This window comes from Crocodylus porosus, unplaced genomic scaffold, assembly GCF_001723895.1.
Source record: "Crocodylus porosus isolate Cpor-Errol unplaced genomic scaffold, CroPor_comp1, whole genome shotgun sequence".
NCBI classification, from domain to species: Eukaryota; Metazoa; Chordata; order Crocodylia; family Crocodylidae; genus Crocodylus; species Crocodylus porosus.
Genome location: NW_017728944.1, coordinates 2907961 through 2932964, shown reverse-complemented (window position 1 = coordinate 2932964; position 25004 = coordinate 2907961). Strand labels below are relative to the sequence as shown.

Here is a 25004-nt window from a genome sequence, read left to right as displayed (position 1 = left end):
ACACACACATTTCTATTTATATTTGCTAAGCCTGAGCAGGCAGAAGGCACGCTGCCAAGGAAACAGCTGCACCTCCTGTGCTTCAGTCTGGGTAGCACGTGGCAAGAGGGAAGGGGGAGATCTGAAGGACCCTGCTTGGCAGCTCTTATCACACTCCAAAGCCCTTGTCCTGGAGTACCTCCATGTCCAGGTGTCCCAGCTTCATTTGGGAGGAGGAACAGGGGAGCTAAAAGGGCAGCTGCCCAGCATTGCAGCCCCACTGGGAGAAGAGGATTCACCCCACGTGCACAGGCTCCAGTCATAGTCACCTCAGCTTGCAAGTTCCTGGTGTGTCGGCTGTTAGGACTCAAAGGTTGTCATTAGACCCCTCCTTGCCAACTTCAGGAATTGGTGGCCTGTTGCTCTAACTTCCAGCTAGGCCCCAAGAAGGGCTTGTGCATCATAGGCATGCTACACTGAAAGACCTGCATGTGTATGTAACCCACTAATGAGCATGGTAGCGGGTGTTCTCCATACCCAGTCTGCAGATGCTATGAATTCTTAAAGCCCTCAGTGAGAATTGTCTCTCTAGCTCTCAAGTGGTTATAGCTGGTGCTTGTAGATCTGAAGGATCCTGGCTCAGTTGCCCACAGGCTTGCCTAAAGACAATTATCATAGGTGCATCCATGTTCTTCCGGTGCTGGCAGAAAGGCTGGCTAAAGTACTGGAGCTGTGCATTGATCTATCTCGGTCATTGCTGGAGACACGCAAACAGAACAGTAGGGTGACTGCTGCGGATCCTACGCAGCACTTCAGCAGCTTGAAAAATCACTGAGCCAGGTTCCCTGAGCTCAGTTGCTACTATTGTCAAGTTTGTCCCAAGCAGCTGTGAGGCTCTCTAGGATGGCTGGTTCTGGTCACTAATGAAGCCAGTGATGGGATCTGTACAAGTTTTGTTTGGTTGGTTGGTTTTTTAAAGACATTTTTCGCGTCCCAGACCAAATCAGCCAAATCAAGTCCAAATCCATGAGTCAGTCCAGCACCATAAGTGGCCCTACAACCAGCAAACATCCTCCACCCCCACCAGGGGCTTCAGATATTTCCAACATTTTTTGGCAGGCATCCTATGTGCAGGCCCAAGCCTTGGGGTTCAGTTTGGATGCCCCTAAGCTTCACCACCCCTCAGCCATATGGCCACAAGGGCAAGCTAGATGGGATCTGTACAAGTAGCCAGGGCCATGCCATCCCAGATGTGAGCTGGGTGCCCTCTGTCCCGTTCACACACAGGTAAAATGAGGACACCCTCTGGAGGCCTGGTGAGCCCCATGACACTGTAAAAAGTGCCTGTCCCGGCGCCAGCCCAGCCATCTCTCTTTGCGCACAGAGGCTGAGTCTTTATTCTTTCTTTTCTACCTCTTTGTTCCTAATGCTTTATCCCTGTGACAGGGGAAGTCACTGCCAGGTCCTGAACATCATCAGCTCATTCCCCTGGCTGAGCTGCTCATTCTGGACACACACCGTGACCAATGAGCTCAAGTTTCGTTGGCGAATGGCAGAGGCAACAAGAGATCTGGCAGCCAAGAGGGACAGGATCCTAGGCCAAGCACTTGTGTCCAGCTCCATGGTTTTGCGTCCGCCCCGCTGGGCCTGCTGTGAATGCTGGGAGAGTGTAGAGGGGGATGGGGGATGCAGTGCTTCCCTGGTGACAGCTTGCTGCAGCATGGCAGAATATAGACAGATAGATACCCAACAGCTTTAGAAGGTGGTGGGAGGGGGTTGCAAGGTAAGCTGTGAGCGGAGGGTCAGTCAGCCCCAGTGCAGAACTGTGTGACCATCCCAGCTTGTTGGCTTACCCAAAAATATCTACTAAGCTTCTCTGGACATACAGAAAGTTCAGGCAAGTTTCTATCCCTGTGCCAGCTCAGCCACCCCCATTCCTTTGTGGCCACTATGTCTTCCACATTCAGGGGTCAGGAATATATTGGGGCCAAAACCCAGATATGATTCCTTAACAAAATATCAGTCTGGCTAGCCAAAGTTGGCAAAGAGCATAGCAGGATGGGTCCCAGGCTGTTCAGCTCAGCTTCTAGGAACTTAAAGCAATCACCTGGAGTAGTGTTCACAGGACAGGTCACACCAGCACCCTACTTAAAAAGGACCCTGAAGCATTAGATAGGTGGGTAGGCAGGAGAAAGGGGAGTGCCCAGGAAAGTTCTTGGATCATTTCCCTCTTTGAAGACTTGGATCAGAGGAGACACGACAATAGATAAGGTGCCTCAAGAATGGACAGCGGGAGAAGGGGAGGGTCACAGAAGGTGAAAAGTGGCAAATACACAGCTTCTGAAGAGAAATACATCACACCTGGCATAACCAAACTTCATAACTCCTCATGGCAAGATGTCCTAAAGCAGGAGCCAGCAATGTGTGGCCTGTGGGCCATGCCCAGCTTGCAAACCCACTGGATCCCACCTAATGAACCAGGGGGTGGCCATGGCATGTTGATGGCAGGGGGCTTCACCTGTGCCAAGGCTGGACAGTGAGAAGCTGCATCTGCACCACAGCTGGGGGGGGCAGGGGTTGGAGACCTGACAGACTGTACTTGCTAAGCATTGGGCTCTCTGGGAGGCATCTTTGCCCAGCATGCTCTCTGCTGTTCACAATATGGCCCTACCTACCTATCTTGTTTTGCTGTTTATTTACAAGAACTTACTTGCAAAAGGGTAAGCAACTTTATTCTCTCTCTGGGACTGTAGGAAAGGACTGGGAAATACTGCCTCCAAGATGGAAGGAGGCCAGTGCTGATGACATAGCAAGGCTTTGAAATTGCACATAATGTTTGAGCCTACAGACTACTCAGCACTGGTCTGGCCAGGCACAAGAGTGAGCAAGCCATTCACTCTGTTTCACAGAGCCAAAAAGCTCCAGTCATCAAAATACATGAAAGGAGAAAGCAAGAAAAAACTCTAGGAATAAAAAATGTTAACTTCAAGCAAGGCTTATTTTTTAAATCCAACTTCTTGGCGTCTACTTTCTGGGTTACAGGCAGATCCAAGACTAGAATCCCAGATGTTGGCAGCTGGAAAAGGAGTGTCATGAGACTGTATCTGGTTTGCTTAACATTTCGAAAAAGCTGCAGGTTCCTCTGATTTCAGAATCATTAAAGCTTCGGGTTTGGTTCAAGTAACATTTTTTTCCACTCTGTGTGCATGGTGGGGCTTTTTCCTCACCTTCCTTTGCTGTCAAAGCTTTTCTACGGTTGTAGGGTTAAAGTGCCATGTCAATGAGCTCCCATGCTCCTTATATCTAAGTCACATTATCAGTCTCTTGCAGCAAAGGGGCTTTTGGTACCAAGAGCCACAAACACCATAGAGATGTACACATCTACATGCACACAGAGCTGTGCTTGTCCACAGACCATGGCTCTGTGAAGAACTGAATAAGATAAGCATTTCATTCTGGCTGGCATGGGCAAGAACAGAAAAGAGATGTCAGTGCGCCATGGCACTGGAATGTGGTAGCAGAGTGGTTCAGGCATCTTGCTATGGCTCTAGGTGAGGCATGGGTTTGGCTACAGTTCTGCCTCTATGCCAAAGGCTACCTACCCCTAGTTGATCTGAATATAAAAGAGTACATGAGGAGTCAAAGGAAGCTGGAGGAGATGCTGACCATGTCTCTCCCCTGTGTGGTGTTGGCTACAGAAGCAAGTGGGCCTTAACCACATTAGCCTTGTAGACTGTTAGGCTTAGGAAACCTTTGGATTTTTGTAGACCAGGGAGATACTACTGATGATAAATGCACACTGCCCTTAACATAAAAAAGGTTTGTGTATTTCCAAGTGCAGTAAAAGCTTGAATAAATGATCAATGCAGAGATCATTTCTGGAGAAGTAAGTTTTGAGAAGAAACAGAGATAGACATAGTCAAGAGACAAGATGGTGAAAAGCCTCCATTTTTTAATAAACATTTTAAAACTGGACCTGTTGTGGGGACCTATTAGAGGAGTTATATTTGTAAACCTAAATCCTTTCTAAAAAAGCCAGTGTGGAATCAATAGCATAGTGTCATCCTTTGCGTTAATCATCACACCTATTGTGCTACCCAGCATACCCATGCTAAGCCCTGCACGGCATGGGAAGGATTGTGTTCAACAGTTTGCTTGTGCTAAAGGCAAAGACAAGACGTACTGACTTCATTTTAGGGTCTTGTTATACAGAGCTGGTTTCTTGCACAAAACGGTGAGAAAGTTTGCTGAAATGCCAAAACCCCAGCCTAATTTTGAATAACCTGGCCAAACTCTGAGATCGCCTAAAACAGATGGGCAGTTTGGCCAGCTGGAAATCAGTGAAAGTACAGAGGCTACTTGGCTTCACAAACCAGTTGTACATGCTTGTTCCATTGCTCCTGTAGCTCGCTAAAGCTAAAGGAATTGTTCCTACCAAACAAGCCTACCTCTGGACTTGCTGAGCCCCAGATACAGGACATATAACGCATGATATAGGCTCAGAATCAAGATTAGGGAAAAATGATCCCTGCAGGAAATGGAAAAGGCTCCTGGGTTCCTTTCTGCATGACAATGAACGTACTGTGTAACCTCTGTCTGAGGTATCCCTCCAGCCCTAAGGTTCATCCTGGCAACACAGGACTGTCACAATTGTCAACGCTAGGTCAAGAAACAATCCTTTCTCTATAGAGGGAGCTTCTTAGAGGGAGCCAGAGTTGGAAGTGTTGCTGAGTCACATCATGCTCAGTGACTGGGGAAGAAATAGGTGAAGTGGTTTTCTGGCAGCCATGAGGGTCCAGACTATCCCACCTTCTTTGCCAAAAGAGGAAGTGGCTGAGATTAGAGCTCTCACATGGGCCTGAGACAGGCTCCTCCAGGGAGAGACATGCATGCTGACCTTCACCATCTCTCTCTCTCTCTCTACGGATCCTATTGGTTCTCTGAGGGTTTTAAGCTGTATCCGTGCCCAGTAGGGCTAAAGCTCTGTGGCTCAGTACAGAAAATTCAGACATAAGGGTGAAGTCAGTATCTTTATCTCACTTTTTGTAATAGCTGCTGAGATAAAGGAAAACTGCAGCCAGCATCAAGCCAGTGAGAAGAGCCTGCAGGCATCTCTGGCGGGCAGGAGGAGAGAGAAAGAGCAAGAGAGAGAGAGAGGCACAAGCTGAAGCAGCTGGTTGTTGGCCACTAGTCCTTAGCCTGCTGAGACATGGGAGTGAGGCTGGAGCTGGGATCTGCTGCCTGGTCTCCTCTTGTGCCTTGTAGCAATATCCGGGTATCACAGAGAGCCCCAGGGCTGGTTCATAGACCTGGCTTGCATAGCAAGAGCCTGGATTACAGAGCAGCTCCAAGTGCTCTATAGGAGGTGGCTGTTGTCAGCATTTCTTACAGAGAGAGGTCAGTAGCTGCTATGGAGCAGGAATCAGTTGTAGCTTCTGATTCTGCCACTCATCAGTCACTGGGTGATACACGACTATTTGTCTCGCTTTCCATGGCTGTAATGCTAATGACTAGGGCTGTGCAAAACACTATCATTTCGTTTTGACATCTGTTTCGCCATTTCAAAGGGACAGTGTTTCATTTCATCATTTCATTGCATTTCAAAGCACTGTCCTGTTCTGTTTTGTCGAAACTGTTTCGCTGTTTAGACTTGTTTCAATTTTTCACCTATAGGCTATAATGGGGAACCATGAAAATGCCTAAACCGTTGTAGAAACTGCACCTCAAAGTCATGAAAGCAAAATTCGTGACACTTGCCGGCAGCAGCAACCTCCTGTCACCTGCAGATCTGGGGGCTCACACCCCCAGGAGGGCTGCAGGGCTATGCCGGGGGTGTGGACCCCCAGATCTGTGCCAGATGACAGGAGGCTGTGCCAATTGACAACAGGCTGCCACCTCCACAGCCCCATGGGGCTGGCAGAGCCGATCAGAGCACAGCCAGGCAGCAGGAGATGGGCAGAGCCAGGGCTGCACTCCATCTCCTGCCACCGGGCTGAGCTCCATGGGGCTGGCAGAGCCGATCAGAGTGCAGCCCGGTGGCAGGAGGCAGGCAGAGCCGGCCTTGCACACGGATCGGCTCCGCCAGCCCCACGGAGCACAGCCCAGCAGCGGGAGGCAGAGGAGAGGCAAGGCTGTGCTACATGGGGTTATGGAGCCACTCAGAGCGCAGCCCTGGCTCTCCCCTGCCTCCCACCGCTGGGCTGCTTCGAAACCTGAAACATTTTGAAACTTTCAAAACGTTCTGAGTGCCCTCATTTCGTTTCAAAGCTGTTTCGATGCTTTTTGTTTCCTTTCGATTTCACTGTCTGAGGCTCGAAACACGTCAAAGCAGCTTTAAAATGAAACACTCTGCAAAATTTTGCTCAGCCCTACTAATGACCTGCCTCTCAGCGCTTATAACATCACAGGGAAGAGGACCTGGTTGGCCCCATCCTGGCCGTGCCACTGTTACCGATCGGTGACCTACAGAAGCTCTGTGGGCTGTATGTGGAGAGGTAGGCTGGGTGAAGTTCAGAAAGGAAGGAAGATCCCCCACAAAACATCTTTCTTTGGAGGTAGAGCTGACTCTAAAACCCAGCAAAATGTAAGAGCCACTGCTAGGTGGGCTGTGACTTGTCCTCTGCATGAGGGACTTTGACACTGTGCTCTATAGGCAGGGATTTTATTCTGCTGTGTAAGCATCACTACTTCCCCACCTCGGCATGGGCAGAGCCCTGTAAGCCAGCACTGAAAAAGCCTTTCAGGAGCAGTACTGTAGAGCTGGGAATAGAACCAGGGCCTCTGCTGGTAGCTTGGAAAAATATGCCCAGCCAACTAGTTGCTGATTGAACCCATGCTCCCAAAACACAATGCATGGGAGATCCTGCACCTGCCCTTTACTGAGAGAAAGAAAAGGTCTTTGGAGGCTCAGCTGCCAAACACTGTACATACACCTCATAAGGCAATTCCTTCCCTTAAGAACTTACAGCCTTAATAGCCTAGCCAAAAAGCAGAGATGAAGACCCAGAGAAGAGCAAGCCTGCCCAAGCCCATAAAGCTTGTTAACAGCAGAGCTGTGATTGCAATCCAAAACTCCCAGGTCCCACTCCACAGCCCAGGCCACTGGCTCAATCCAAGACTCTGGGTCCTGTGGCCTGTATTCACTGGTAAATACCTCCTGCTCTCACCCAGGGAGGTATTTATGGAACAGCTCCCAGTCTCCTGGTTAAAGTCCACAGCACAGCACCAATGGCAATGCTGCTCCTTCTTTTGTGTTTGTTGTTTGCTATTTGTTTAATATGTCATTTTTTCCAGGAACTGGTTCAAGTCCTTGAAATGGGAGAAATATGAAGCCAAAGGTCCCCCCCCCCGCAGCTGAGCCTGGGACACCCTGTGTCAGGGAGACACCGGCACTGGTGTGACTTAGCAGCAGGTGCCATTGCCTGCTGGTTGCCCTGTCCTGCTGTAATGCTGCCAGGTAGGAGATGGTGCCCAGTCCAGCAGAGGAAGGGAGAAGTCTTCCTGCTTCCTACCTGGGATGTTAGGGACTAGTCATGTTCAATTATAACATGTGACACTGGATGGACTGTCCATGGACTTCAGGCACAGTCAGTGGTAGAGCCTGCTGGAAGTGGAGTCACTGTTTTTTTTATCCACCTGCTGAGCAGCATCATTCCCAAAGGAGAAGCAGGAAAAGAGAAGACCACAATGGTGTAACTGAGGGGTGGGGGGAAATAGGGGGAACTGCCCTGGGTGCTAATTTGCAGGAGGGTGAAAAGAAGCAACTGCTGCCAGCAGCTGCACATTTGCATTTGCAATTGTGATGGCAACCAGAAATCACCACTTCTGCTTTGCCCTGGGTGTCCCGCCGCATCCCTACACTGCTGTAAGACAAGGTAGGTGTTTTCACCTCCTACCCTTCTCAGAGGCTTGAGAACCAACTGAAGCAAGGCAGCCAGGAGGGATGGCTTGTCTGTGGTATCCAACTGCTCGCTGTCATGAGCATCCTGCCCTCAAGTCACTCCCTCCTGACAGGGGAAGGAAATCTGCAAAAGGAATAGGCATCTAACCAGAATGGTTCCACTTGGTTCAGCCCAGTCTTTCTGCAAACCCCCACCCTTCTTTGGCTTTCCAAAATGCTGCCTGGTGGGAAGTACTGATGCCTGGTGCCTAAGGATGTGTCTCAACCCAGTGGCAGCACAGACCAGAACCAATCCAGTTTGCTTTGGGGACTTTGCACTTGTGGGTCTCTTGTGGCATTGAGGGCACAAGGAGAGACAGAATGGGAGTACCCACCAGCAGGAGACAAGCCTACCGTGGCATTTCTGACTTCTGACACCTCGCTAGTCAAAAGAACAGAATCATCCATCAAGAGCCATTGCTGTAGATGAGCTGAGGGGAGGGAGGAATGCACAAGCCTTCTTGCAATGGGAGGAAATATGCTTCAGCAGTCAATGCTGACACTGGTCAACCCCAGAACATATCCAGCTCTCTATAACAAGCAATCCAACCCACAGCATGTCCTGCCAACCTCTCTACTGGCCCATCCAACCTTGTTATGCTTAGGCTGGAATGTAGGGTCTCCATCCAGACCCTCTCCTGTTACTGGTGGCTCCCATCCTATGGCCTTAGGGAAATACGCATGGGCTGATTCCTGCCTTATGTTATGTTAACATTTGACTTTATTGCAAATATATACAGAGGGGCCATTTACTACAGTAACCTAACACAACGCAAAAGTGCCTCCAGATTCCTGAGGTGTTGCAGAGAAAAAACACTACGCACTGCACAATTGAAAAGTCGGTATTTTTCCCTCCCTTCAGATGTTAGTTCTAGGAGCAGCCTTGGGAGGGTGGGGAAAGAGTAACATGATGGACAGAACATGGGAAAGCCAAGGGAATGAAAGAATGCAGACAGAGCCAAGAATGTGATAGATTGCTGGAGCAGATTCTGCCGCAATGAAAAATATCTTGGTGTTTAATAGCCTGTTTTGTCTTACTCATGTATTGTGAATGTTTCCCTAACGTCTTTATTAGCTGCAGCACTGCAAATGGCCTCCACCTGCAAATTCTGCTGGAATGAGCTGAAATAGGACCCCCCACACACGCATGATGCCAAATGTCTTAGTGATGGAGGCGTTCTATCCCCATACAATGCATAGGTTTGTGCTGGGGCAGCTATGCAGAGCCCCTGTCACACCCACATAGATTGCTTTTTTGTTGCACACTTGGCAGTAGGAGAATGGTACCAGATGGACAACCCTGAAGATGCACACTCCAAAGGGATGCAGTAGTGAGGCAAACTTCCTGCAGCCCCACACATACTCTGTTCCCAACAACATGACCCATCCAGAAAAAGTCTCCAAACATAGAAGGAAACTCAGCTTCCAGGGTTTGTTCCACTCAGCTACAATTACTTGATGGAAGTTTTGCCACTAGGAATGGGCTGCCATCCACCAGCTCACTTCCAGCAGTAACGAATTTTGGCTGGATTTAGACAAATTAATCTTATAGTTGGAAGGCCAAGCCATGACTTTCTGACCTATAGAGCCATCCAGTCCTCTGCTTACCTTTCTCAATGAAATACCTGCCTGTCAAGCTTCTTCACTCTCTGTTAACACTGAGAAGCTCAACTTGAACATCTCTACCTGAGTTTGCCCATTTCTGCTTGGCAAAGGCCAGTGGGATTGGGTCAAGAGTAGGAACAAGGTGGTGATTTGATATCCATTTCTCTGATCATGCAAGACTGACATCAACATCAACAGCTGTGAAGGCCAGCACAGCACAGTTGATTGCCTGCTGGGAGTACAGAGTTTCCCCAGTTTATTTGGGCTTCCCTGTCCAATGATTTTGAAGCACCAACATAAATATGGCTTTTACAATATTCCTTGCAGAGGCAGGCATCCTTTTGCCGCACCAGTTAACAGCGACAAGCTACTGAAGATACCTAGAACAGCAGGTGCATTATAGCTGGACCTAACTATCAGTGACTTTCAGCACCATAGCAAGGGCTGTCTGCTTGGGCATAGCAACAGCCAGAGCATGGTATGAAATGAAACACCAAGCTCCAAGTCCCAGCTCATACCACATACCTGGACAGTTACAGTATGGATCTGGACCTGAACTATATAAAAGGGGTCTCTGGAACAGAAGCCAAATTCTGGGAAAATTCAGATTTAGAGTCAAGCACCTGGCAACTCAGAGATATACTCTGTTTGAATATACTTGGGATGTGCAGCAGTGCAAGAGCCTCCTTCTAACCCAGTACCCCTCAGATGTTCAGCAGCACCGTGTGTCTGTTACCCCTTGCCTATGTTGTGCCAGCACAACAAGTAAGTGCTATGAGGAGCTGGGTAGCTGAACAACAGGCAAGTGTGTTGGAGAAGATGGCCCTTGAGGGATGGCTCTGAAAGCAATCCAAGCAGACTTCATGCCCAGTGCTGTCAAAAGGTGCTCAGCATCTGTGAATCAGTATCTTTGTGTTCCCCTGCTGAGGCCAGCTGGGCCAAGAATCATCCATACTGGTGAGCAGAATAGTAAGGGGAGAGATGTAGGGACCTGACCCCATGCACTAACAGATGACAGAGAAGGACACAGCAAAAAGAAGAAAGAGCGAGTGCTTCCCATCACCCAAATCAGAAGTCCCACCACAAAGAGAACGCAAGACCTCATGGCCTTTCACCCTGCTAGCCCAGCAAAGAAGACAAGGGAGACAAACTTAACCAAGTCCTCCAAAGTCACTTTTGATTGACAACTGGAGCCACAAGGGAAGCAAGTCGCTTGAAGACCTTTGTGCTTCATCAAGCTGTGCCTGAGCATGGCACTGAACTCCCATCCCCACTGGCCAGCTGCAGCCCAAGAAAAGATCAGAAGGGAAGTAACTCACTGGAATTACACTTCTGCTGGATAGGGACTAATGGAAACAGTAAGAGAGACTCCCCCCCTCCCTCCTCCTCCAGGTGTGCATGGAGTGAAAGGTGGAGAACCAGAGAGGGTCAGCGCTGAGCTCCATCTGTCCCCACATCCCACCTCTGGCTGCAACCAGCAGCAGATGCTTCTGAGGGACACAGGGAAGGGAGGAGAGGCCGGCAGATGTGGGGTAGTTTATAAGTTTGGACTCATCCCCACAGACGCCTATTTTACTAGCTGGGAAGCCAGGAGCAGCCAACTCCCAGCTGAGGCTGACGCAGCGCAGCTCCCAGCAGTGTGGTGGATACCAGCAGCATCACACCAATGTTGGCTTGGGTTCCAGCCCCTGTCCCACCTTGTTCTGGCATGAGGTGCAACTCTAGGTACCCCTAAAAGGCTTGAGGCTTCCCCTGCTGCTCCCACATCCTTCTCAAACAGGCTACCCGAGGCCACGCCGCAGATTACCACCAGCTGACTATTCATGGAGCACCAGGGCTGGGTTCTTTCTGCTCTGACCTTTTCCTTAGCACAGATTTTTTCACTTGAGGCCACATTGTTCCTGGCCAAGTGTATCACCCCCGGCCTTTGCTCTTTGTGTTCTTGGCCTTCACAGCACAGTTTGTTTCTTACCATGTAAACAAGCTGCATTTGGGGGCTGGGGGGGAAGGGGGAGGGAGGGCAAAGGGACCGTGCAGTGCCATGGCAAGGAAGTTTGGTGTCCAGAGCAAAGCCTGCAATGGCAGCCCACCCTCGCCTCACACATAGATCCAGGGGGTGCGTGCCCCACCTCCTCATGCTTGCCTGGGAATGCACACAGAAGCAGGAGCCACCCTCCCCCTGTCCCCGTGTCCCCTCAAATGAGACACTCACAGCTCTGTCCTGCACCCCACCCTAGCTGGGCAGCACCTGTTGGCGCCCCTTTGCTTTGGCACCCGAGGCTGTCGCCCTGCTCACGCCCCTCCACCCCTCCCCTTTGCTATGGCACTAGGACCATGATTTATCTTGCAGCCAGTCTTGGAGCCCAGCACAGGAGCTCCTGGTGTTGCTTCTAGACATAGGTGACCAGGCAGGCTCTCTGCCCTCGCTGGGGCACAGTTCTCCACTCACTCCCTCTGGGGCAAATGAGGAGTGGCTCCACTGACATCAGTAGATGCATGCCGGTGTGACCCTGCTGAGGATCAGACCAAAATCAGGCAGCCCAGGCCTACAGGGCAGAGTGTATGTGAGGAGACCTGCCCCCTTGAAGAGTGGTCCTGAGCCAGGGAGCTCATGTGCACACTGCAAACAGGGAAGAGAGTATGATTTTCCCAAGGTCACACAGGAGGGAAGTGGCAGAGCCAGGACCAGAACCCAGTTCCAGTCCTGTGCCCCATTCACTGGATCAGTGCAAGATTCTTGCCTGTGTTCACTGGCAAACACTGCTTGTCCTCACCTCCTGTTCCCACCTGAGCTGCTGATGGTAGGTGCCAGCCTGAGCTAGGAAATGGAGCCCAAGGGAGATGGAAGAAGCAAGGAGGCTCTGCCATGCTGCAAGGTGGGGCAGGGCTGAGTAGGAGGCAGAAACAAGGGTGCAAATCCTCTTGTTAACCCCTGCCTTCCTGTTGCCCTGAGCTGTCTCCCCTGGGCAGAGAAGTGATTCTTCCTCTGCTCCAAGGTAAAACAAAGTGCCTGGGGAGCGATGCCACGGGCTCAGCTCCCGTGAGGAAATGAAAAGCCAAGCCCGGAAGCCAGTCTGCAGCACAGGAGCCATCAAGAGTCCAGAGGTCCTGGAGGCCTCCAATAATCACAACCCATCAGCCAAAGAAAACCCTGCTCCCCAGAGCAAGCAGGTCTGACCTCCACCACTTCCCCTCCAAACCAGGCAGGCAGTACTGTGTCCCCCACCTGGCACAGCCCAGCCACAGCTCATACTGTCTGGCACATAGCACACGTGCAATGTTGCTAAGGTACCATTGGCTGAGTCAGCAGCACTGTCTCCAAACCAGATAATGACGCAGGTCTAAGCTACCCTTCCTCCTTTACCACCAGGCCCCTAGCTGGGAGGGGAAGTGTTTGGCCAGGGACCCTCTGCCAACCCAATCTATAGCTTAGAGATGGACCCACCCTTTCGATGGCACTCATTTTATGCTAGAGCATGGGCAAGAGCAGGAACGTTGCATTTAATACCAAGCAAAGTAATCCCCAGCTGCAAAGTCTGCTCCGGACCTAATGTGCCGCAAAACCCAGAGCTGTTCAGATCCAAGTCTGTGGGGCTGGATTCCTTCTAGTCCACTCCACCCTGCATTAAAGACACAGACCCACCTCCTCTTCTGGTGCTGCAGGCTTTCTCTTGCCTGTTGGCTGAGAATACAAGGGTTATGGTTGAGGGGGAGCTGAAAACAATAGGGCTAGACTGGGGTGGGGAGGGGATAGAGGGGTTTGAATTACCGGAGCCAACAGGATACATGAGATCCTGGCCAAGCATGTGGGTCCCAGAGCTCCTCCTCTCCCTGCAAGCTTAGCACCCAAGGTAATCGAATGTGTGTGGTCCTGGCACTGGTGCGGATGCAAGGAAAGAAGAAAGAAGCCCTTTCTGGCTGCGGAGCCTCTCTCGCTTGGCAGGCACTTGCTTGGGGAAAGTCTACACTCGTCCTATGGAGCTCATGCTCCCACTGGGAGGCAGCAAGGAATGAGCCCGGCAGGTCCAGTGAGGGAGGGGCAAGTGGGTCATACAGGAGGCAAAAGCAGGAGCCCAGTCCTGAATGAGTGGCTGCGATGGCCGGAGCTTTGCACAGGGAGGGGAAAAGTGAGACTGGGGGCTGCTGCTGCCTACTCTGCTTGTTTTTGAACCCTCTCCAGGAGCAGAGTCGTCTCACCACAAGGATGGAAACCACTTCCTCTCCCATTAACAGGAGCACATTGCTGGGGAGAATTTGTGGTAGATACAGGAATGCTGCCCTCCTCCCCTCCCCCGTCCACTAGCCCCAAGTTGCTACTTGGATATATGGTCCTACCTCGAGGCCAGATCTCTTCCAATCTAAGCCGCACTGTAAGCCTTTGCTAAGGTGAACAATGTCCTTTCACACACATGGGTGCTTGTGTGTGCCATCCACATGCACACGTGCGTGCCTGCCTGGATGCACAGGGCAGTTCAACCTCACAGTCGTGGGCTATGTTATTTCGCGGGGGGGGGTCAGCTCCCTTCTCTGAGTCATCTCGATGGGATGCAGCAGGCTTGGCTAGCCAAGTCAATAAGCTGTGCTGGAGCGAGGTGCAGGAAAACAGTGGACCCTGTGACATTATCTGTCCTAAGCAGCACCCACCCAAATGAGGAGCTACAGCAGGGGCAGGCAGTTATTTTGGGCGGAGGGCCACTTACTGAGTTTTAGCAAGCCATCGAGGGCCGCATGACAGGCAGCCCAGGGCAGATAAATATTAATTTTCTAAATTTTTTAGGGGCCCTGCGGGCCAGATAGAATGGCCTGGAGGGCCTCATCCGGCCTGCAGTCTGCATTTTGCCCACCCTGAGCTACAGGGTAGATTTGCCCCTGGGCCTCCTGCCAACCAGCTTCCCCCTCAGTGTGCAAGGCACAGGCAGCTGGGCAAGGCCAGTCCTTGGTCTCAGTAGCTCACTAGCTGTGGGCACATGTAATATCAGGGCAGGCCTGACCCAGTTATCTGTGGAGCTGCCCTGGCACGATTCCAGCATGCTGCCCCTTCCCACCATGGAGCACTCAGCTCACGGAGCTCTTTGGAAGTCCCACTCAGTGGCCACTGCCACAGAAGGACACTACGCTCAATCACAGGGACTTCCCTGCTGGGTGACCTTGAGGGTCTTAACCTAAAGCAAGAATCATTCCAGCTGAGCACAGAGCGGGGCTGTCTGTGGGAGGAGCGTGGACATCAAGGAATGAATGGTATAAAAACAGAGACAGATGGAACACAGGGCAGGATGAGGCCTCTCAGTCCACAGAAGCCAGCCCTTTTCTTTGTAAGCACCTGTTTATCCAAAGGATCCACGAGACTGTCCATCACAGCCACACAGCATCCTATGAAACAAACCTTGCAATGTACTACAGGGAAAGAGCAGGGGAGACAAGGGCAAGGCAGTGCCAGGGAGCATGTTAAGCTAATATGCACTTCAAGGATCCCAGGAAGAGGACACAGCCCATACTACAGATGTTTCCAGTCTGACCTGGGGGGGGAAATATCTTCGTGATTCCAAATCCAGTATTTTATAGAATCATATCATAAAATCATAGCAAGTTAGGGCTGGAAGGGACCTCAGGAGGCCACCTAGTCCAACCCCCTGCTCAAAGCAGGACCAGCCCCAATTAGATCATCCCAGCCAAAGCTTTGTCTAGCCCGGTTTTGAAAATCTCCACAGATGGAGCTCCCACCACCTTTCTGCGTAACCTATTCCAGTGTTTTACTACCCTCCTAGTGAGAAAATTCTTCCTAATATCTAACTTAAATTTCCCTTGCAGCAATTTGAGCCCGTTGCTCCTTGTTGTCACCTGCCACCACTGAGAACATCCTCTGTCAAACTGTCCTTCCGGTAGTTGAAGGCTGCTTTTAAATCCCCTCTCAAGTCACCTCTTCTCTAGAATAAATAAGCCTGGTTCCCTCAGTCTTTCCTCATAAGTCATGTCCGCCAGCCCCCTCACCATTTTTGTTGCCCTCTGCTGGACTCTCTACAATTTGTCCACCTCCTTTCTGTAGTGGGGGGCCCACAATTAAACAAAGTACTCCAGATGTGGCCTCACCAATGCTGAATAGAGGAGAATAATTACTTCCCTTGACCTACTGCCAGCACGTCTACCAATGCACACTGGCAGCACACCTAGCCATATGCCATTAGCATTCTTGGCAACAAGGGCACACTGTTGGCTCATATTCAGCTTATTGTCCACTGTAACCTGCAGGTCCTTTTCTGCAGAGCTGCTGCTCAGCCAGTCAGCCCTTGGCCTGTACTGGTGCATGGGATTGTTTCTTCCTAAGTGCAAGACTTTACACTTGTCCTTGTTGAACCTCATGAGATTTCTTTTAGCCCAATCCTCCAATTTGTCTAGGTCACTCTGAATCCTAGCCCTACCCTCCAGTGTATCTATTTGGTTTGACCTTGAGCATATCAGCAAGGCCTTTCAGCCAGGTACCTTAAGAGGTGTCTCAGGACCTATGAGAGCATCATTTCACCCCAGCCAAGCTCAAACCTCTAGTGGTAGCCACTGCTCAATGCTTCAGAGGAAGGCAAAAACAAATGGATGGACACACTGAATGAGGGGCAGATCTTAACTCCATACAATCCATAAGGCAGTGCTGCAGTTTGTCATGAAGCCAGTTGGGCTCTCCATTCCCATAACCCTGCCAGCAGCCCCTTGTCTCTGCAAAAGGCCAGCTACTTCCTGCAAACATTTGTCAGCACTACTGAGTCTGGTGACAAATGGTGTCCAGAATTACATTTCTCCAGAGCAACAAGAAAGGCCATTAATGCTGAGGCTCAACATATGCTTTTGCTATCCTGAGACTCCAGAAAGCCTCAGTCAGGAGCTATATGAAGCGACAGGTTAGTGCTCCACTGGGGACAATGTCAGAATATTGTGCTCTGTGCAACATCATTACTACAATATAGTGACTCTAGGAAAGCCTGAGCAGTCTGTGGCACAGAGCACTCACTGTGCCATTACTGCCCTATCCCTTGGCTCTCAAAGCATGGCCAGCAGGTCACATCACCCCCATGGCAGCTCCATTTTGCTGAAACTGCATTACTTAGAGGCAGCAGAGTGTTTCTCCCCGTCCTGGGCTCCATGCTGGATGTGATCCCAATGGAGGAACAGTCCCTTCTGTCCAGAAATACTGGTCAGGTTGCAATTGTGGAATACTGAAATCACGTGATGGATGAGACTAAATGCAGGTCAGAACCAGAACCAAAGAATCCTGGATTCTGGAAAGATCACATCCCAAGCCAGATTTACTTTGTGCACCCTCTTGAATTAGGGAGAAGCAAGAGCATTTATTCATAGAACCAAAAAGCAGGAGTTGAGATGGATGAGCAGATAGATTGATGGATGGAAGGACAGACAGATGGATAGCCCAGCTCAGGTAGAAGGGAACAGGCTGAAATCAGCTTGTTCCACCTGCGTTGTTCCCAAGCTCACCCAGGGCTCTGCTATCTCCATTCTTCCTGGCTGCTATTTTTATCCTGTCCCATAAACAAACTTAAAACCAGCCAACCATGGCTCTTAGCCAGCTCTGAAGGTAACCACCTCCACTTGTCCACAAAGTGGGGAAAAAAAAGAAAACCCACACAGTGCCAGTCCTGAAATGAGCCAGCCTTAAGGAAGGCAGCTGGAAAAACGAAAAGATATGGTATAGAGCAAAGTGCCATGGGAACCATATGCAAATGAGGCAATGAACACAAGAGACTAATGTCCTCCCAGGTATCCATCTTTCCATACATATAGGGGGGAAGAGGTTTCATCCCATCCCAGACCCATAGCAGCCAGACAAGACACATATAACTTCCATGGGGTCAGTTTTTCCCAGACATAATTATTTACCCAGTACTAAATCATTAGCAAGCATTGGCCATGCCTTGGGGAAATAAATATCTCCTGTTCCTGTACACCACACACACATCCGCCCAAGGGCAACAGCTCCTCCAGACACACAAGGAAGAACAAGCCCCAGAGGAATACTCGAAGCATTGAAATCAGGCCATGGGAGGCAAAGGGCCCAGCAAGACTGAGCAAAGCAGGTCACAGTACTATCCCAAATAATCATTACTGCAGGTAGCAAGTTTGGAAGGGGAATGAAACCTTGCTCTTTTGGGCTTGAGCAGATCTCTGCCTATATGAGCTCAGGATGAGATCTAATCTGGGCCCTTCTTACCCCACATTTTTTCTTCTGGGTTCTTCCCCCATCCTGGTGGTAGTACAGCAGGCTACTCAAAAGCACAGACATCAGTTGTGATCCAGTCTGACAAACCCTATGTAGTGACAAGCCCCTAAATGCTTTGTCTCCATGCACCTTTGCATGATAGGGACTTCTTAAAGCTCCAGCTCCAGGAGTCATGAGCTTAGGAGAGAATTTCAATTTCCAGCCAAAAAGCAGAAAAAAGGAATAAGGCATCAGACCCGCCCCACCTTCCCCAAAGGGATCTAAAATGCCAAACTCCCATTGGTGTCAATAGGAATTAGGTCCACATCCATAAAGGTATCTAGGTGCCTAAGATCCTCATGCTTCCAATTAAAGAGGAATCTTGAGAACATGAAAATGAAGGGCTCAAAAACTGGACTGCAAATCCAAGAACCTCCCATTTGTTCAGGAGTCATGAAATTAAAACAAAAAAAATAGTCTCATAATTGTTTAAACAAAAGTTGTGAATATTCAGAGCTAGGATGGCTGATGCAGTCACTATAGGTAGCCTGACCTCCCACTTCATGGGAGGGCGTCTGAGGTACCAGTGCCTGTCTGCACCTTGGAGCAGACCTGCAGTCCTTCAGCTCTCAGTGCAGGGCCTTACAGCCCATATTCTCTCCCGTTCTTCCTAGGGGCAGAGGCTGGGCCAAGAGTGGGGAGCTAGTGGAGTCAGGCAAAGACCAGGGCAATACACAATTCCTCTGGTGACAAGGCTGAGTGGTTTCTTGGAGCTCAGTCTCCCAAGAAAGCTCAGGAGAGTTGGGAACCAGAGAAGGAGGGAAGAAGTCAGTTCTGGTCCATCTCCCAAGTCTTATCTGCCCTTGGTTTTTATCTCACCCACCCTGCCACCATCCTTCCTACCCTGCCTATCAGCATCATTGCTGCGGGTGCTCTGCAGCTCAGTCTGGGAAGCAACCTCCCGCACCAGGCTCTCCTTCCTCTGGCTTGGGAAGCGAAGGGCCTTGCAGCACCACTGGGGTGGTAGGTGAGGGGCAGAGGCAGGGGATCCCATACTGGGAAAAAGGAGCTGTGGAAGCACAAACTTGTGAGAACCTGAACTGCAGGGTCTACTCACTGGAGTTTTGAAGTTATAGGAAAGTTAAGGTTGGAAGGGACCTCAGGAGGGCATCTAGTCCAGCCCCCTGCTCAAAGCACGACCTTCCCCAACTGGATTCTCTCAAGCTCGGAAGAGAGAGCCTTTAAACTGCTGTGGCAGGGTACTGGCTTTGCCCTTGTCTCCCTGCTTTTACATGTGGCTTATTATAGGGTATTGTTGGAGTCCTGGCTATAGTGCCTGGTGGCTGTGCATGAGGTAGGATTTCGGGGATTCCCGGGGGACATGCTAGCCTGCAAATGTAGGAGACTTAAATCAGTGGCCCAGGAGGCTCCCCCCAGTCCCACGTTCCTGAATCTAAGGCACCAAGGAGGCAGCACACTGTGTGGACTACCAAGCTGGGACAGGACAGCAAGGTAGAGAAGGGAGAGGTCTGATTGTCTCTCTTCCTAGAAAACCTGCTGGGTGTCAGCCCTGCAAGGCACAGGCACCCAGGTCAAGGTCAAAGAGATTTATTCCTTGGCCACAATGTAAAGAGCAGTGCACGCACACACTCCCTTTTTGAAAAAAAAAAGATTTCAGCCCCAGCCACTGATTTCACGGGAAGCACCAGTTCCCTATAATCCAGAATTCCTAGTACTGGAAAACCAGACAAAGTATTTACCCTGCTAGCTACATATTAACTACCTCCCAGCCATGTTCACCGTGGGAGGGCATGCACAGCAGGTCGGCGGGTCCTTCCTTCCTCTCCAGTGCATCTCTGAGGGCTCAGTCCCTCCTGGGGGGTTGTTCTGGCTGACTGAGTGAATTCACTCCGCCACTACAAGCTGAACCAGTCAATTCCCCCATGGAGACGTGCCCTCCGGGCCCCACCTGCCATTTTCCCTTTCAGGGTGCCACCAGCTGGCAGGGGGTTGCTGTTCACACCGCAAGGTTGCATGCCCTTAGGCCTCAGCTGTGCTGTGACACCTGCCAAGTCCCAGGGGCTGGCTATGGACAAGGGCTTGGGTTTCCAAAGGGGATTAAATGAATTTGGAGCTCAGCTCCCTGCAAAAGGCAGTGGGTTCCCAGCCTAGGTGGGAAATGTCATGAAGCATCAAATTGCTAGAGCAACTGGAAACAGCACCCAGAGGAAATAATGCACACTCCTGCACTTCAAAGACAAGCATTACAGAAGACTCTTCCTGACTACTGCTTATATTGGGCCCATGACACACAGGGAGCAGAGCATAAAGGGGATGTGGGGGGAACCCTGCAAGTCTGTTCCCTAAAGCTTTTAGAGAGAAAGCTGCATTCTCTACAGCAAGGCCAAATCCAGACGGCTCTGGGAGGCTGAAGCTTTCTCAAGGCCCAGCAAGCCACAGGAGTCTTTGCTGGACATAGGATACATGCTCAACACTCAGGAGGTCAGGGAACCTTTCTTCTAGCTGCCACACCATATCCTGCCCCAGAAGCCTGGGATTTCCAGGAAGGGAGGTGATCCATCTAAGGGCAGATGGATGTGCCTACACAGGTGCCCATTACCAGGGTGTGAGAGTTGAAGTAAGCATAGGGAGAGATTTGGACCCATAGTCTGCATGATCTGATCCCATTCAGAGATGCACAAAACAAGATTCAACCTGTGGCTGGTCTACTAACTGTCCTGCCACAAGCCCCCAAATGCAGGGCTGGCCCCTCTCCCACCCAAGGACAGATCCCTAGCATCTCACAGCTGAAGCGTGGCACACTGGGAGAGAGAACAGACCATGGTGGTGGGGGGACAGGTAAAAAGGGCAGACTGCTGGAAGGGCTGCAACAGCTGGATAGTCCAGTCCCAGGGCTGTGCACAGCTCAGTTCACAGTGAAGCACTCAGCCTGCCCTTTCCATCTGAAACACAGGTAGCACTACCTGCCTGGGCAGAAGTGTCCTCAGTACTGCAGGCAGCACCTGGCTAATGAGGGAGCAGCTGTCCATGGGATTTGGGGTGTGCGTGTGTTTTGCCAGCCCATCCCTTCTTCCCTACTGCCGTGCAGCTCCCAGCAGCAAAGCTGTAGGGTCACTCAGCTTGGTGGGAAACAGGGCACCCTCTCTCTCTGCCCCGACTCTTCGTGTTGCATTTTCCTTTGGGTCAGATTCCAATCAGGCAAAATTTAGTGAAGGGACATCTGAGATTCCACCAAGGCACAGGAGGCTCTTCCAGGGCAAAGCCAGAGGAGTTTAGTGCAACAAAGATGGTTCCCCACTATGCTTCCAGCAGCAGGGAGAGGCCAGCTCAAGGCAGGCCCTGTGGTCTAGGGCTCAGAGCAGGGTGCCGGGGAGGCTGTTCACCCCATCCCGGTGCCTGGGGAAGTGATATGGAAACCCATCTGCAAAGAACTGGGCTGAGGCCAAACAACTCATTGCACAAATGGGTCACTGAGGGGCTGGCAGAGGGTGCTTGCTCAAAGGAATTGAATCAGCCCATAAACTAAAGCTACCTGGATGCCGGTTGGAAATCCCTGGGCCCCACTGTGACCTCACACCAGACTAGCTTCATCCGCTTCCTGATTTGCTCCTTGAGTCCAAACAACCTCACACTCCAGTTCCATGATTGGTGACACATGTTTATTCCCTTCACTGGGACATGGCCAAGCCAGAGGAGTGTGATGAGCACTTACATACCAGCCCCAAGACCCCAGCAAATACAAGACCTGTCCCATCCTACACCCAGCAATACCCAAATCTTGTCTCCTCTCCAACAACAGCTCTGAGCAGACACTGGCCTAGGCTAGGCAAGGCTGGGAGCAGCCCACCACTCAAAAATATCTCAGGGCAGAGATTAGGTCAGGAGGCCTGGTACTAGGGATGTGGTCCAGCCACAGGATCAGGATCTCAATGGGACCTGGCCTTTAGAGTGGCTTTTCTGCTGCCCCAATGCAGAGGGTTAGAGTATGCACCCTGTGAGGCCCCTTCCAACCCCAGGAGCCCATGGCTTCCATTAGTTCAGCCTGTGACTTGCCCTGGGATGGGGACACCAGCTGCAGAACGCAGGACACTCCAGGAACAGCAGGACTCCTGTTCCCTGGGGGTCTCCAGAAAACTGGGCTGGGAAACATCAGCTGTGGGAACAGCCCTGCCACTCCTGTGAGGGCTGAGCCTGGGCTACAGGCTGCTCTTGTACTTCCCTAGCTATCCCTCTCCCTTTCATGCTGGCTTTGCTTAGAAGCCCTTTTCTCAAGGGAATCCCGAACTGGTTTTCAGCAGCTCTCCCCAATCCTGGCCTCTCCCTCACGGACTTCAGCAGTGTCCTAGCCTCTTACAGCTTGGATGGCCTGATGCCAGCTTCCCATGGGTGGCAGGGGAGAGCAGGGGAGTGGAGGATAAAGGAAAGATGTTTCTGTGTTGGCACCTCCTCTGTCCGGCAGGGTAGCATCCTCCATGATCTCATTATAGCAACACACAGAACCACAAAGGCAGAAGAAGCCAGGGGAAGCCAGGAGCCTCAGGCACAGTGCCTAAGGCAATGCACACAGGCAGGATGCAAAGGTGCACTGGGGTCCTGCCCTCCTCTGCCTGCAATGGATCACACCCAGGCAGCTGTGTGTGATGATCACACAAAGCAAAGAGGAGGGGCACTGGTTCTCAGCTCAGGAGGGGCTGTTCCTCACCTCCATATACTCAACTTCGCAGTCACTCTGCATGCCAGGGGGATCAGAACCAAAAGTCAGAGATGGTCTGCAAAGGCTACCCAGGGGACCTACAGGGCCTGATGCTGCTGGAGGTCACAGTGCATTGGGCTGGGGTGCAGGTGTTCAGATCCAGGGATGGGACGGCAGTACAATCCAGATCTGGGTCTGAGATCCAAGTCCAAGGTCTCCCCTATCAGCCTTCCCCCCACAGACTCTGGTTCATGCCCATCACTGAAGCTGCCAGCTGGGCACTGCTTCCACCTCCAGCTCAGCACTTGGCCCCCTGCAGGTCTCCCAGGAGCAAAGTGAAGGGAGGAGATAGCCCATTGAGGAAGGAATTGAATTAGCTTTACCAGGAGGGAGGGCAGGGCATCCAGAGCTTCAGGTCACGCAGGCAGCAACGGAGTAGCTGGACAGATGGGTTCTAGGAGGCCAAGCGAGTGCCGGCTGCTCTGGGGAAGCCTAGCATTCCTATTTTGCTTGCTGTCCTTGCTGTGCTGCTGGTCCCACTCGCCCAGGAGCAAGAGTAGTCCTTCTGCCTCTCCCAGGGCTCAGCAGAGTGGGGACAGGATGGGAGGTGGAAGGGGCATCCTGCCATTGGAGAAGTGAGCACCTGGAAATATCTGAGCATCACTTCACCTGACCCTGGGCTATTCAGCTCTTTAGCCCCTTCCACACTGGTCATTCCAGTTTGCTCTGTGAGTGAATACCCAAGAAACAGGCATAGGCAGCACAGCTCCCCCCGCTCCATGTCAATATAGTCCCAAAGGGTCAGATGGTTCCCTCTATGCCCCTGCTTGGAGGGCTCCTTTTGTAAGAGGATCTGCCCCCTGCCACAGGAAAGGGAGGCTCAGCCACCTGCACAACATCATCCCCAACCCAAGCATGGCCTATGGGGCAGCTGGTGGAGGGTGACCAGGGCCTGATGAAGTAAGGCACACTCTGCAGGAAAGATCACAGAGCCAAGGGCTGCCCCCTGCCTGGAGCACCCCCATCCCTGGGACCAGCCCCCAGGGGTGACAGTACTACTGCAGGCACATGGGACTCCTATACAGTGAGACCTGGCCTCCCCCCACAGCCCAGTCTGTGTCCATGAAGACAAGAGGCAAACCCTTGTATCAACATGTGGGGCCCCCTGCCTCTGGAGCTTGAAGGATGGGATGCTCAAGGCCTGTTAATCCTTTGCTCCCCTCAGCCTGCTCTCAGGCCAAGGTATGGGAAGAGGGTTCCTTTTCACCTGGGGAGGCACCCTGCTCCTTGCAGGGTCCTACAGGTGCCCTCTGAACCAGCAAGACCCCCATTTTCTGCACCTTACTTCCAGAGACCTTCCTTGCTCCTGCCAGGTTGAGAGGAGGCACCTCTGTGCCTGTGTATGTAAAGGGACTGGCAGCGGGTACAGATGCCCCTGGCGAGGCTCACCGTCCGCACAGCCTGCCTCTGCCCCAACAGCAATGCCTGTAGCAAGATGCTAGAGCAGTTATCACTGCTCGATGCAGGTGCCCTTGCACCTAGCAGCCACACATCTCTCCCCCCAGCCATGCAAACCCTGTGCCTGCCCCTCTCCCACATCCTCCCCAGGGCCTGCCATGCTTGGGTTCAGCAGCAATTGTTCCTGACACCAGAAGGAGCCAAGGAAACCCCTCCCCATCCCTACTGTGAACCTAAGGCCCTGCAGGAGGGCAAGCTGGAGCTGTCCCCTTACCTGGAGGCTGCAGGCTCTCTTGGATGGACTCGATCTCAGACAGTTCTGTACAGATCCCCTGCCCATGCATCAGCGTGTGCAGGGGTCTCTCCACCCCCCGGGGTGGGTAGCAGCGGAGCCCCGAGCCACAGCGGGCAGTGTAAACCCCACAGGGCGTCCCTTTGCTCAGGGCACAGGTGGCACAGCACCCACAGCCAGGCTCCCGCACCAGCTCCTCACACCCCACTGGTGCCTTGCAGCGAGCCAGCTTCTCCTCCGAGCAGGGTGGGCAGTGGATGGCTTCATCGCTGACGCACAGGCCCATTGTGGCCAGTAACAGCACAGCAGAGAGGCTGCCCATGGGCATGGCAGGCAGGCGTATAGACTGGGCACTACAGTGAATAATGGGCCAGCCAAAGGAGAGAGAGGCAGCAGACCAGCAAATGCAGCAGCCTCCTTGGCTGGGTTACCAAGCAGAGCAGCTAGGGATGGCCAGGACCCCCAGGGTGGGCAGTGTGTAGAGCAGAGAGGGCTTTGCAGCGTGTTCTCAGGCCAGACGAAGCGGTGCGGCCGTCCAGAGCAGGGGGACTCCGAGCTGCCTGTGGGAGCTGAGATTCTTTGGACTTTATACTGGCCTCTAGCCACACCTCCCTCTCTCTCCTACTGCTCAGAGCACAGCGAGCAGGAGCTGTCACTCGCAGCCCAGCTCTGCCTTCAGGAGAAGGCAGAACTTATTTGCCCCAAGCCAGAAAGCACAGACTCTGAAGTAGTGGCAACAGGGTTCTGGGCTGAGCCCACAATGGAGGCTCTGGGAACCAGACTGGGATCCTAAAGCAGAACACAAGGCCGCAGTCCT

General features: G+C 51.8%; 1 protein-coding gene across 1 annotated transcript in view; it reads right to left on the bottom strand.

Moving 5' to 3' along the window:
- The window catches only part of IGFBP4 (insulin like growth factor binding protein 4), a 32384-nt gene extending 7620 nt beyond the window's left edge, over positions 1 to 24764 (bottom strand). The window contains exon 1 of the mRNA XM_019550356.1: positions 24170 to 24764. Within this exon, the coding sequence (XP_019405901.1) occupies positions 24170 to 24515 (346 nt within the window). The 5' untranslated portion in view covers positions 24516 to 24764. The remainder of the gene's footprint in view (positions 1 to 24169) is intronic.
- Between the last annotated feature and the right edge of the window lie 240 nt (positions 24765 to 25004).